The sequence below is a fragment of the Pistacia vera genome, unplaced genomic scaffold (genome assembly GCF_008641045.1).
Source record: "Pistacia vera cultivar Batoury unplaced genomic scaffold, PisVer_v2 Contig837, whole genome shotgun sequence".
Classification (NCBI taxonomy): Eukaryota; Viridiplantae; Streptophyta; class Magnoliopsida; order Sapindales; family Anacardiaceae; genus Pistacia; species Pistacia vera.
Genome location: NW_022196709.1, coordinates 666,097 through 679,780, shown reverse-complemented (window position 1 = coordinate 679,780; position 13,684 = coordinate 666,097). Strand labels below are relative to the sequence as shown.

At 32.7% G+C, this 13,684-nt stretch overlaps 1 protein-coding gene across 2 annotated transcripts; it reads left to right on the top strand.

The window, feature by feature from the left end:
• Window positions 1–6,254, top strand: LOC116118090 (zinc finger CCCH domain-containing protein 5-like). Of its 2 annotated transcripts, none has more exons than XM_031404065.1 (9): window positions 1–496; window positions 1,336–1,494; window positions 1,597–1,719; window positions 1,834–1,992; window positions 3,247–3,339; window positions 3,584–3,700; window positions 4,222–4,296; window positions 4,493–4,716; window positions 5,001–6,254. In XM_031404065.1, exons 1-9 carry the CDS (start codon window positions 125–127, stop codon window positions 6,031–6,033), a joined length of 2,355 nt encoding a protein of 784 aa, XP_031259925.1. In that variant the 5' UTR covers window positions 1–124; the 3' UTR covers window positions 6,034–6,254. The 2 variants fall into 2 exon arrangements, with proteins under 2 accessions (XP_031259925.1, XP_031259926.1); XM_031404066.1 differs by having other exon boundaries at window positions 5–496; window positions 1,336–1,488.
• Window positions 6,255–13,684: the final 7,430 nt, after the last annotated feature.

Below are 13,684 nucleotides of genomic sequence, written 5' to 3'. Positions count from 1 at the left end.
CCGGCCCGAATTAATAGTGACGGCACTATGTGAAAGACATTTCACTCACCCTTTTTGCTCGTAATTTTCCCGGAAAATAAAAATTCCCAGGGAATCGAACAAACTCCAATAATTGTGATACAGAATGGCAGAGGCAAACGCTATAGAAGAGAAAAGCGTGACACTGGCGGAAGGAGACGAAAGCGAGAAGAGCGTGAGCAGGAAGGAGAAGAGAAAGCTGGCGAAGAAGAAGAAGAGGAAGGAGAAGCGGAGGGAAATAGCGGAGAAGGAGAGAGAAGAGGCGGAGGTGAGAGCAAACGATCCGGAGGAGCAGAGGAAGTTGGAGATGATGGCGAAGGAAGCGGAGGAAGAGAGAAAGAGAGCGTTGAAGGAGTTTGAAGAGAGAGAGAGGATCTTGATTCGAGAAATGGAGATGAAGAAGGAAGAGGAGGAGAGATGGAAGATGCTGGAACAAGAAAGGGAAGAAGAAGAAGAAGAGATTAAGAAAAAGCTGCAGGTGTGTTTCGTTTTAGTAATTTTGTCGTTTGGATGCTGAGAAAACTAGTTTGGGTGTGTTTATTTCCTGAGAAAGTGTGGAATTTATTAACAAGAAAGGCGAGGCTAAGAGAAAGCTAGAGGGTTTTTTTTTTTTTCTCGGTTGATTGAGTTGTAATTGGAGATTTGATGTTAAAGGACTAAACTAAATAGGAAATCTGTTCCCCAATTCATAATGAAGGAGAAAAGGCATAGAGAAAGCGTCAGGTGTGCTTTATTTGTAGTAATTTCGTTTGTTTGGAAGAAAATGAGTTTGGTTGTGTTTGCTTGCTGAGGAGGTGTTGAGAGAAGAAAATAAGATATAGTAGAATTTATGAACACTACAATTGATTTCAGTGACTCTTTTTCTCTCCTTATAATGGTTTAGCTGATCGAGTTGTTAATGGGAGTTATAAATTCTAATGAAAAAGAAATTATTTTTTTTTATTTTTTTATTTTTTTTGAGCTCTGTTCGATTTAAGGGAAATCTTAATCAAGTGAAATAAACTTTAACTGTATTGAAGTGGTTGTAATGCAGAGCACTTCTTCGTTATTTAAAACCATTTTTTAAAGTGTTTCATGGATGAGAAAAATGGAGAAAAGGAAAGATAACGAAACTTTTGGGCCATTTTAGGATGATTGAACCTATTTGGTTCAATTGAATTATTTCTCATTCCCGTTCTGATTCTCATATAAATATTTGCTCTTTAAATTAGCTGATCAGAGCTTTGTTTGTAGTTTGTTTTTTGGTTATTAGGATATGCTGAATAAGGAACAGAAATGTTTGTTTGTAGATATCATTGGTTGTATAATGTGTTGCAGGTTGAAAAGGAGAATGAGTGTAGTGAGGATGACGATTGGGAATATGTTGAAGAAGGGCCTGCAGAAATTATATGGCAAGGAAATGAGATAATTATCAGGAAGAAGAAGGTCAGAGTTCCAAAGAAGGATGTGAACCATTTTAGTGGAAAAGAGGTAGGTGTACGTCTATCTCCAACTAGGTTTAGATACTTTCTGGATTACTTTGTGGTGTGCTTTCTCTTCAGTTATGCAAAGCTGTTAAATTTTCCATTTGAATTTTAGGATGTTGATAGGCCTACATCGAATCCTCTTCCCCCGCAAACTGAAGTTTTCGCTGATTACCAGAATGCACAACAGGCATTAGAGAATGTTGCCAGACAAGTTCCAAACTTTGGGACTGAACAGGTAGTTTAAGTCTCTTTGGTCACAGAAACTTTGTCTGTGTGAGTATCTTTTGTACTTGCTCCTTCATTATCAAGAGTCATTGTTACCAAACCTTCAGTTATGTATTTATGGCAGGATAAAGCTCATTGTCCTTTCCATTTAAAGACTGGAGTTTGTCGGTTTGGTCAGAGTTGCAGCAGAGTTCATTTTTATCCTGATAAATCATGCACTCTGCTTATCAAGAATATGTACAATGGTCCTGGCCTTGCTTGGGAACAAGATGAAGGGCTTGAGGTTTGTAATTGTATCCTGATAAGAACACAGACAAACTTCTGTATTGCTATATACATTATTGGATTTATCTTATATAAGCAATATCCATACATTATGAAAGAAGGTATTCAAATTTCATGGCTGATATCCTGCTATGCTTATGTAATGGTTCAAGACTTTATCTTGGTTGAACTTGACTTCTTTTAATTTACATTTTTATTGCTCTTCTTTGACTTAATTTACTCAGAGATCTATGGTTTGACAAGGGTGGAGATTTATGGTGTTGGCCTTGATTTGGTTGGAGTGAAGTTATGAGCTATTCTGTATCCTACTTACTGCAAATGAGAGTTGTCACTATGGAATTTCCTGTTTATCTTTTTAGCTTAATTTTGTTGCCTCTGTTTCTTGCATAATCTTCTCATTATTTATTTTATTTGTATTGACTTTACTTTTTCTTATCATTGTTTTTACATTTTCCTGTGCCCCTATGATTTGGTGAAAAGTGTGATCATAATGACTATATCTGTGAACTTAATACTTCTGTGATTAGAAAGGAAACTTTATTAGCATGTCTTGCATCATTAGTTTTAATACACTTTTGGTCCAGGTTTTCATATATATAATTAGCATTTTAAGAGTTTGTCAATACTCACCTAATTGTGTGAATATTTGACTTAAGATCTTTGTTCCTTAACAATTAGTAGTATCTTGGGCAATAGACATGTCATGGGTTCTTGGAGCTGTTGATCCAATAACAGTTGTTACTTCTGAACATTTTGATTCTGGTGTACCGCCACCTTGTGTGTTAACACGATTTATGCAGTTAGCACTCTCTATACTTATATTAGAATCTGTCTAAGGAGATTAAAAAAGGAAAAGAACTTAGTTTTTATGTGCAGATGATTTCTAGAGTTGAATCGGAGAAGTATGTTTTTAATTTATAATGAGGATCATAAAGTTATCAATGGCTGCATAAAAAATTAAATTGTACTCTATAATCTTCTGTGCTGGTGGTAGAGTTCTTGACATTGTGTACCCCATAGTAATGGAGACCCTCGTTCAAAAACTTTATTTATTTATTGTTCTTTTGGGATTTTAGCTGACTCAGGTTATAGACAACCAGTAGCTAAAAGTTTAACCATAGTTATCTTGATTTGAGAATGTAGGGCTTCTGTATTTATTTTGGCAAAATATATTGTTATATGTTTCATTTGATTTATGCTATCTATATATGAAATAGTTTTTTCTTGGTTGATTTGTCTACTTTCTTTTCAGTATACAGATGAAGAAGTTGAATGCTCGTATGAAGAATTTTATGAGGATGTGCACACAGAGTTCTTGAAGTTTGGAGAAATTGTGAATTTCAAGGTGGTTGATTGTGCATACTAGCAATTGATGTCTTGGAGATTCTTGAGCTCCTTTTTTTCTTTGGATGCTTCTGTATTTAAATATCGCATACTTGAAAATAACAAATACAGTAAATGTGTAGGAAGCTAGATTTTAAAAAGAAAAAAAAAAATTACAGAATCGTCCTTGACCTATGAGATTGACTAAAATTTTATAAACACTATATTTTTTTTCCCTTAGAGGAATTAATATGATTTCTGTACAGGTGTGTAAAAATGGTTCCTTCCACTTGAAAGGAAATGTCTATGTTCATTATATGTCGCTGGAATCAGCTGTTGATGCTTATCATTCTGTCAATGGCCGATATTTTGCTGGCAAACAGGTACTTTATATAGATAATCAGAGCCTAATTCTACTTTCTTCTATAAATCCAATAGCTTATCTTATCTTTTTAATATTAGTTTGCTTATGGAAAACTAGATCACTGTCCAGTCATGTAAATAAGCTTTGGTAAAGCTCATTCACCTCCACTAAAGTTTTACTTAATTACATGCAACCATGTTTAGTTTCAAAATTAAGTAGAGGCATCTCCTGTAGTGATGGTTTTTAATAAATTTTATAAAACTGTAGAACAGTCTTCTATTTTGGGAAGGTTTGTGCGATTATGAGAAGTCTGGGAACGTATGTGATAATTTTCAGAACCCTATGGTCTGCATTGTTTTAGTCATATCTTAGGCAGTCAATGAAATTCTCTCAACATAACTGCAAATTCAGTTTTGCAGCCCATTTATTGTTCCCATGGCCATATTCTTAACGATCCATTTTCTGACTTTATTCAGTTTCTTGTTCACTTTTCCTTACTGGATGAGCATGGTTTATTGATCTGTGTATGGTTCTTGACAGGTCAAATGTGAATTTGTCAATGTGACAAGATGGAAACTCGCCATATGTGGGGAGTATATGAAGTCAAGACTAAAGGTAAAACCAGTTTCTTTGTTTCTTCTATTATATTTCGTGTGTGATATATTCCACCTTTTGGTTTTGTTATATTCCCTTTTAGCTTTTTATACTGATACCAGTACTTTAATACTTCAAAATGAAAGATTATCTGGTCTTTGTAAGTTGAAACCCTATTCCTTTAACCCTTTATGATTTCTCTGGCACTTTTTGACAGACATGTTCCCGTGGAATGGCATGCAATTTTATCCACTGTTTCCGCAACCCTGGTGGAGACTATGAATGGGCTGATTGGGATAAACCACCACCAAAATATTGGGCGAAGAAGATGGCTGCTTTATTTGGTTATACTGACGATATTGGGTACTGGAAACAGATGGATGAAGATTTTTCACGGCACATGAAGAACTCTAACAAGATAAATGCAATGGAAACCGACAGGTATTCTTTTACTTGCATAACTTTTTGGTGATATAGATGTTTCGTTAATTTGTTCTGGTGATTACAGAATCCATCACATTATGTTTTAATTTATTTACGTTGAATATTTAACACTATCCTAGCATGGAACTAATGTTCTCTATGATTTAACTCAACTACGTCGGAGTAGTTAGTTTACTGCCTCTGGTGAAGGAGGGTTTGATGTCTTTTCATGATAGCACGTGCTTTTTTGCTTTCTTTTTGATAGTTTTGTTTATTCATAGTTCCCTTACGGTAAATGACAGGCTTCAGTCCCAAAGATCTAAATCCAGGGAGATGGATCGTGTGAGAAGTGTGTCCAGGAGAAGTCATGATGGTGATGAAGATGATGTTAGGGAGAGCACTCACAGTCGTAGGAACACCAACGACAATAGAAAGCGAATCAAACTTCTTGACTACAAATTTCCTGAAGAAAGTTCAAAGTTCAAGGATTATTATTATCATGAGAGCAGAAGCGACGAGACTAGTTCTGATGGAAGCTGGTCGGATAGGGATAGAGACAGAGATAGAGATAGAGATAGAGATAGGCACCGTGGCCACACAAGGAAAAGCCGAAAGCGCAGGAGCACTGTCTCAGAAAAATCAAGTGATTATAGGGATACCAAGAGCCAAACTCATGAAGCTGATTCTGATTGGAGTTTGTCAGATGGGGAGAGAAACACAAAAACTCGCCATGTTCATGCCAAGAGAAGTTCGAGATATACCAGCAGATGGGAAGTACAAGATAATGGAGACAGTGAAAACAGAACTCGCGAAGATTATGGAGAAAGAGATCATAGTCACACTGGGAAAAGGTCAAGAGTCAGTGACAGGTGTAGGACGTTGGATCCTGATTCAGGAGATGATTTGCTGGATAGGGACAAAGAGAGACGCTGTAGTCATGAAAGGAAACGCTCAAGGAAAGGCGACGCAGAACACAAACATTCAAGTAGAAAATCTCATTCAAGGAAAGAGAGCAGCAAATCAAAATATCGACATTCGAAATCAAATGAAGACCATGAATCCAGTAGTTCAGATGAGTATGATGAAAGACGTAAAACCATTAACAAGAACGATCGCTGGAAACTGGTAAGTCCTGAGGAAGATCGAAAATCAAGGAGAAAGACTACTAGTGTTCAGAGTCACAAATCTGACAGTCCAGGTCGTTATAATGGAAGAAGTAAATCTCAGGATCTCAACTCAGAATACTGTTACAATGAAATGATCAATGGTGGTGACTTGGAGTCAAAAGAAGATAAATCAAGGGGCAAAAGCCGTTCAAGTCTTGAGAAGAACTAGCTCGGCGTATGGGATTACGAGTATCTGGAAACTCTGGAAATGATGCATTATAAGAATGCAGAATAGTTTTTAAGGCCAAAAATGAGCATAGAAGCAGTTAGCACTTCAAGAATTTAAGTTTCCCGCGATGTGTATATACTTGCTAGTGGGAAGATTTGATGTTCAATCAGATTGTCTCTTTTTAATTCATAAATTTGGCCAATAGCTGCTGATTGAATTAACGTGTAAGTGTAACAATTTAAAGGAATATGAAAACAAGAAATCAACAGGTACCGAAGCAAATATAAGATCGTGATTGGTGGTTAACGAACAAGATAACAAAGACAAATAGAACTGAATTACACGTGTTTGGTAATGTAATCTGATCTTTTCCCAAACAAATTATAAGATTGTGATTAATGATTAATAAGAAAAACTTAAAAACGAGAAACAAAATCTCAACTAGCATGCCCGCAATGTGCATATGTGTAATCAATAAAATTTCGAACTTCCAATAATTTGGTTTGATTATTTGCTTTAACCCCGATGGGTTTTTATTTAATATTTCTTGATTCGATATCACTCATTTACTCTTTTCTTATTTTATATTATAGAGTTTTGAATTTGTTCCCTCCAAAATCAATTCTTGGGTCCGTCTGTGAGTTCAATCAATCTTTTTGTCTTGCTTCTGCGGAACAAAGGTAAAAAAGATTACTAAAAATTAGTTATTCACAACCTTTTACCAAGGATTCCTCCAAAAGTATATATATATATATTAAAGGATCTTCATCAGTTTCCTTTTTTAATCTGAAAATTTTATTTTTAATTTATATATTTTTAAAATTCAGACGATTTTTCACCTCTCCGACTCTCCTTCAATCCTACTTAAATTGACATTAAAGACTAGAATAACATACTTAGAGGCAAGCCAGAAACCAGTTATAAGAATATAACTCAAAAATTAAATTCTACACACAGGCCATCACGTACTCAAGCATATTAGAATAACCCAAAAAAAAAAAAAAAAAATCGCAAATTCAAAATACAAGTCATTGAAGCACAAGGGAAAATTAATTTACTTAAAAAAAATAATAATATCAAGATGATCCTGACTAGAGAGTTTATGTTTCTACATAAGAATTTTTTACTCAAACAAACCACCCACTTGTGGCAGGATGGTGACGGTAGTGAGGGCATCTCCAACCCTACGTCATTTTGGTGTAAAAACACCAAAATGATGCCAATTTGAAGTCTAACCCATCGCTATTTGCTGTGTTTGGCGTGGCACTGTACCTCCACACCAATTTGGCGTAGCATTGTAGCACCATTAAATTTTTTTTTTTTTAAATTTTGTTAAGTTTATTTGATTATTAAATTTTAATCAAAAATCACACCAAATTTGATTATTTGTATTTAAGTTAATATGATGATTATTTGTATTAATATTTATAATAATAAATTCATAATAATAATATAATTCAAAAAATGATGACAAATTAAAAATAAAACCTTATTCAATGCATATATTAAACTACAATAACTCAAAATAAAAATTAACACTAATTTAAAAACACTAAAATTAAAAGAACAGATGAAAGTGTCAACTCTTGAAATTGAAATTGTAGTAGATAAAATGTCCGATTTTAAAATTTTCTTGCTCGACATAGACAAATCAATGATACAGAGGTTCACCATGCTCTTCGAAATGCATTAATTAATCATTTGTGGGAAGAATATACTAATTTAGAAAATTAATTTACTATCAATATGAAATTTTACTTTTGTGTTGTTGTCGTCTTTTTTTTTTTTTTTTTGGTATCATTTTATATTAGATGTAATGTTTTTCTATATTAATTGTAATATTTATTTGATTAAATAAATGCTTAATTTTATTAAATTAGTATAATTTTCAAAGTAATTATTATTTAATAGAAATATCATTCCTAATATTTAATTAATATATATATAAATAATGAGTGAAATAGATTAATTGTTGGTTATTACAATAAAGGAAAAAGAAAGAGATATTCTAAAGAATATTCTTTTTGATGTAATATTTGGTGCAAGGGTTGGAGATGCAATAGTGTTTTACACCAAAATTCATTCACACCAATTTGGTGTGAAACTTGCACCAATTTGGTGTAATGGGATGGAGATGGTCTGAGAGGTGTTTGGTTAAAGATCAGGAGGTTTTAAGTTTGAGCTGTACCAAGTGGGTGGCCAACCAAATGCCTTACCCGCCAAAAAAAAAAAAAAAAAAAACTTTTCTCAAACATACTGTTTTTCTTGACTCATGAAATCAAATAAAAAAAATTATACTAAGTGCCTCGGAGATTGTTAGGATCCTACATTGGAATTTCACATCCATGAAGTGTGGTATTTAAGTTTAAGGGCTCTCTTATCTATCAGATCCGTCTTTTGGGTTAAACTCTCCATTAGACTTAAATTCTAATATTGTTGCTTTCATTAAGAGTTAGGTTACCAAAAGAGCTATTTATAATCGAATAACAAATAGGTGAGTGAAGCCGCTGTCCAAAGAGGAAAATGACTATCGTCTGGTCTGTGTTGATAGAGTGAAGCCGCAACTATCAAACTGATCTTTTGGATTAGGCTCACCCTTAGGCTTAAGTGGTATGTGTTTCATAAAAGATTGTTCCTTCTTTGTCGTGGAAGTAGGTTGTCCATACTCTTAATGTGGCCAAGATATTGACAACTGTAATATGAGAAAAAAATAAAATCCTTGTAAATTAAGCTGTCAAATTAGAATGTAAATATACAGGAAAAAATCTGGAAGAAATTAAAAGGTTTCACCTCCCTGAATGTAGAAAAAATTATATATTTATTTATGTATTTTAAAATAAACTCTTGGAGTAAGAATAGCAAACAATTCCCAGTTATGTATCATGCTCTTTGCGGAATGTTTGCGTGAAAAATTCTTGAGAATTTAACAAAGCTTTACACTCGTGTGAATTTAAAAAAACTGAAATAAAAAAGAGGAGAAAAGTAAAATGAGATCAAAGTTGCATGTGAAGAACAGATTAATAGAATTAAAATTCTTCTTCTTTATTTTGATACAAAAAGGTTAAGCGTTCTGCGGGGGAAGATTTGGCTATAAGAAATAGAAATAATAGCTAAAGTTATCAGAATAAGAGTTTCGATGTTTTGCAAGTGAAAAATTTAGAGATTTGAAAGAGGCTTTGATAAGTGTTCAATAGCTGAAATCACTTTATATAAATCTTTATGATATATTTTATGATTAATTGAACTGATTAATATATTTTGTGAATTTGTAAAGGAATGGAGGCATGCAAATGAAAGCGGAGTATAATATACAATTTTCAGACATTGGCAAATTCGACCTCTAAAGGTTCAGGGGAGACTTTGAAGATCTTATAGTTTTAGAATAACAAAGATGTCTTCTTGAGGTTTGAAGTAGACATCTTGAGCTTTTTAAAATTAGACTTACGCATTTTAATCCTAGTAATTTTGGGCATTCAAAGTTTACATCGAAGTTATAAGATCTAATCCTATCACAGCTTGGGCACAAGTCAGTAATTGGTTATAACTTGAGTTTTTTTAAGAATCGGTTTGGTTTCGATTCGTAAAATTGCCTGAACCGGTTTTTTCGGTTCGATTATTGGTTCAACCAATGTTGGAAACCGGTTTTTAACTATATATTATATATGATGTGTGGCTATGATGTGGATACCAAACCAAATCCTCCTTTTCCAAGATGTGTGGCCGAGATCTTCTCTCTTCCCTCGAAACTCCCCTAGGTTTATATTTAAAGCCGCCAGGGTTTGCAAGTTCTCTTTAGCCTCCTGCCTCTGTTTAGTTACTTTCCTTCCATTTCTTTGTGTCCTCTGTGATTAGTTATGGCTTTGAGTTTGTTTTACATTATGTTAAGATAATCTGCTTAGAACCTCTAACATTTACCTTACGTTATGACATAGGATTTTAGCCTTTTTAACAGATCCTTCTCTTACATAAACTTCAGTTTATCAACTGGGTCACCTTTTGAGCAAACTTGTTTTGTCTCTCAGCAGGTGGCGTCAATCGGTGCCTACACGTTTTTGTTTTGGTTTTCAAGATGGTATCTCTGTAATGTTTAAATTCAGATTTCGGTCTTTTTGTTTTTTGATACCAAAATATGAATGACAAAGAACTCAAACCGACCATAAACATTGGATGAAACTTGAAGAAAGGATTTTGATTACTTGTGAGTGAGTTTCAACTTGAAGAAGGTAAAAATTAGAAATTAATTTTTTTATTTAAAAATTGGTTCAAAGTCGGTTAACTGGTTTTTTGAATTAACTATTCGGTTCAGTTTAGAATCAATTTGAATAATAGTTCGGTCCAGTTTCGGTTTAGATTTTTGCTTGAACCAGTTTTCTGGTTCGGTTTGAAAAATGCTCAAACTTGGTTCGATAAACCCCTTTTTCACACCCATACTAGTCAGTTCGAGGGATTTCAATTCCTAATAAACATTGATGGCATAATTGATGAAGTAATGCAATTTTTTACCTTTCTATGGATTTGATTAATGTTATTATGTTTTAATGGAATATTATATTTGATTCGTTTAATTTACCTTAATCCGATAGATTGATTGAATGGTTATCGATTGCTAAAATTAGGGATTGTATTACATAATCGATCTGTTCTTAATCAGTAGCGATTAATAATAAATGATTGTGGATAAGCTTTCTATTTTATTACTTTAATAACAAAACCTAAGTTAAATAATCCGAACTTATGAGATTGTTACTTAGATTAACCTATTTCATTGGAACTTAAAGAAACCATTACATTAAATCTGGAGAGCTTGTTTTAAGTTGTCTAATGGTTAGAGACTATTGAAGAGCATGTTTCATTAGTTAGAATTAAAGATAATTTTGTTAGAGTATGTGTTCTAGAGCCAATCAATTATTATAAAATTTACTCTTTGTACTGATGTTCATTGATCAATAAAAGACATTTTATTATATATCGTGTAAATCACATTGATATGTATTGATATATGTCTTTAGGATGGTAGAACCTTTACAAGGGTATCAAGTATTTCAAATCTTGATAGTGAGAACCCCTATGAGCACATATGGTGGTCATTCGAGAAATGTTCGTAGCCCCAGTATTATTCTGACCAATGGCACAGATAATGCGATAAGACTATCATAGTGTTGAATGACCTTGTCGAAAGACAGTGACTGATCTTACTTGTCAAGGTTGTTTACCGACAATCTAGTGCAATACATGGGTGCTTGCTGTAGACAAGTTCATTGGACTGACCCATTAGAGAATTCCATATAGACGGTAATCCAATGTCTATGAATCAAATCCTCTAATGAATGATGGTGCATGTGATCCTTCGACTTGAGATCACCAGAGCGCCTTGTGCACTAATTAGTGTAGTTTGACACTAGTCTAACGTAGTTTTATTTAGAGCTATCAATATGATAGTAATTGGATAAATCAAGGAGTATGTCAAGATTATAGTGGATCAATAGAGGATTTATCATTCCCAAGTATGGAAGAAATTATCTCACGGCGCAATTTAGTATATGGCAATGACACTAAAGTTATGGCTACAGTGAGATTGAGTTATTGCCTAATCTAATTTATTATTCTGGTCATTGATTTAATAACTGATTACAAACACATCAAGAGTAACTAAGGTTATTTCACGTTAATATAGGAAAATATACATAAGAATTATATATCTCAAGCAACTTCAATTATTGACAATAAATGTTTGGGTTTATAACAATAATCCACATGTGGTTATAGTAATAACTTAAATCCCTTTATTGTTAAGTTTTTGCTGTTAAAATAAATGACATAAAGGCAATTAGGTAAATATTTATTAACCCATCATGTTAACCTTATATTAATAATTCACTAACAATAAGAGAATTTATTTTATTTCAAAATTTATGTTATTTCTGAAATCTCAAACGATGGGGGGTGGGGTCGATTAATTAGTATAAAAAACATATGGAACACCAGTTTTACAAATTTTTATTGTTAGTAGTCTATAATCGTAGCTTAAACCATCTTTTGAAATTAAATATATATGAATTTTGAATGAGAATATTTTACAAGTTATATGCCTCTACTAAGTAAAAACTAGCTTCCGTATTGACATGAATATGAGTTCAAGTATTCTAATTTGAGATCATTGAAATTAAGCATGACATGAACTAAAGGGTTACTGTCACAATTCCAGCCATGTGTTATCATTCCACCTAAAAACTTAAATTAGTATGTGGTAACTCATCAACATTAATATTTAGTCTAATATACCCCTTACAATAAACTTGGATTTTTATTTAATCCAGTTGAACTTGTGACTTTTGAATTTTGTACATAATTATGGTGTTTCAATGCGTCTTGAATTTTGTATATATTCACTATTTTCTTTACAAAAATGTTAAAAAGAAGCATCAGATGAAGAGATAAGTGGCATTACTTTGTTGGATGATGAATACTCTACTAGGATTAGCTTATTGTGATAATAACATTTGTATCCTTCTTGTTGGATGGTGAAGATTTTGCTCGGATTACCTTATTTAATTGATACGGAATATTGTTACTTAAAAGAAAATTAAAATATTATATGATAAATTAACTAGATAAGTAAGATCCAAAGGGAAAAGGATTCAGAGTATGAGATGATTGTATAAACTTAATATATAAACAAGTATATGGAAGAGGAGATATATATATCTATACTCTAGTACAAAAAAGTTCATAACATTAATTGTGAAGAATAATGTATGTAAAAAAATAATTTATTAAGAATTATAAGTATTTTTTTTTGTCAACTTATGAAGAGATGTGTGCACATTCATTTATGATGTTTGCACATTATCTAGGCCTGATTTTGCATTTTCTATGAACAAATTGAGTCAATTCATTTAGAGTCCTACTATGGGTCATTGGACTCCTGCAAGAAAGTTTTAAGATATGTAAAGGGTACTTTGCAACATGGTCTCTTATTTTCATTATGTTCTCTATAAATTCATAGAGATTTTATTCCTTGACCAGGTTCTTTATATGTTTTATACTTAAAATTAGGGGTGAGCATAGGTAGCGGATAGAACCGGAACATGCGAGTAGAATCGGAACCGGAACCAGAACCTATCTGGAATCGACATTGTGCGGATAGGTTCTGGTTTCATTTTATTGGAATCGACATTGTGCAGTTCTAGTTCCGGTTTTTATGTGTGGAGGAACATGAACGAGAACCTAGAAAAAGAACCTGAAATGGGTACTCGGTTTGGAACCTGCTTGGAACCTGTAGCAGGTACCTAGTTTAACACTTGTTTGGAACTGATTTTTGGAACTGTTTTGGAACCTGGACTACAATGAAATATTTGTATATAATTGGGGGTTTCATTATTTTACATGTAAAAAAAATTTAAAATAGAAAAAGTTAAATTTTTAGAATAACCTAATTAAATAAATATACAATTATACTTATTACATATAAACTACACCATATTAAAAACTTTAATATATTAATAGTAAAATTTTGATTAATTAAGTGTATAATTGGAATTAGGATCTAATTAAAGTGTTTTAATGTTATTAAAAAAATTATTTTTGAACATTAGTAACTAATTAAATGATTAGAAATTTAATTGATTATACCATTACATTATTTGTTAAA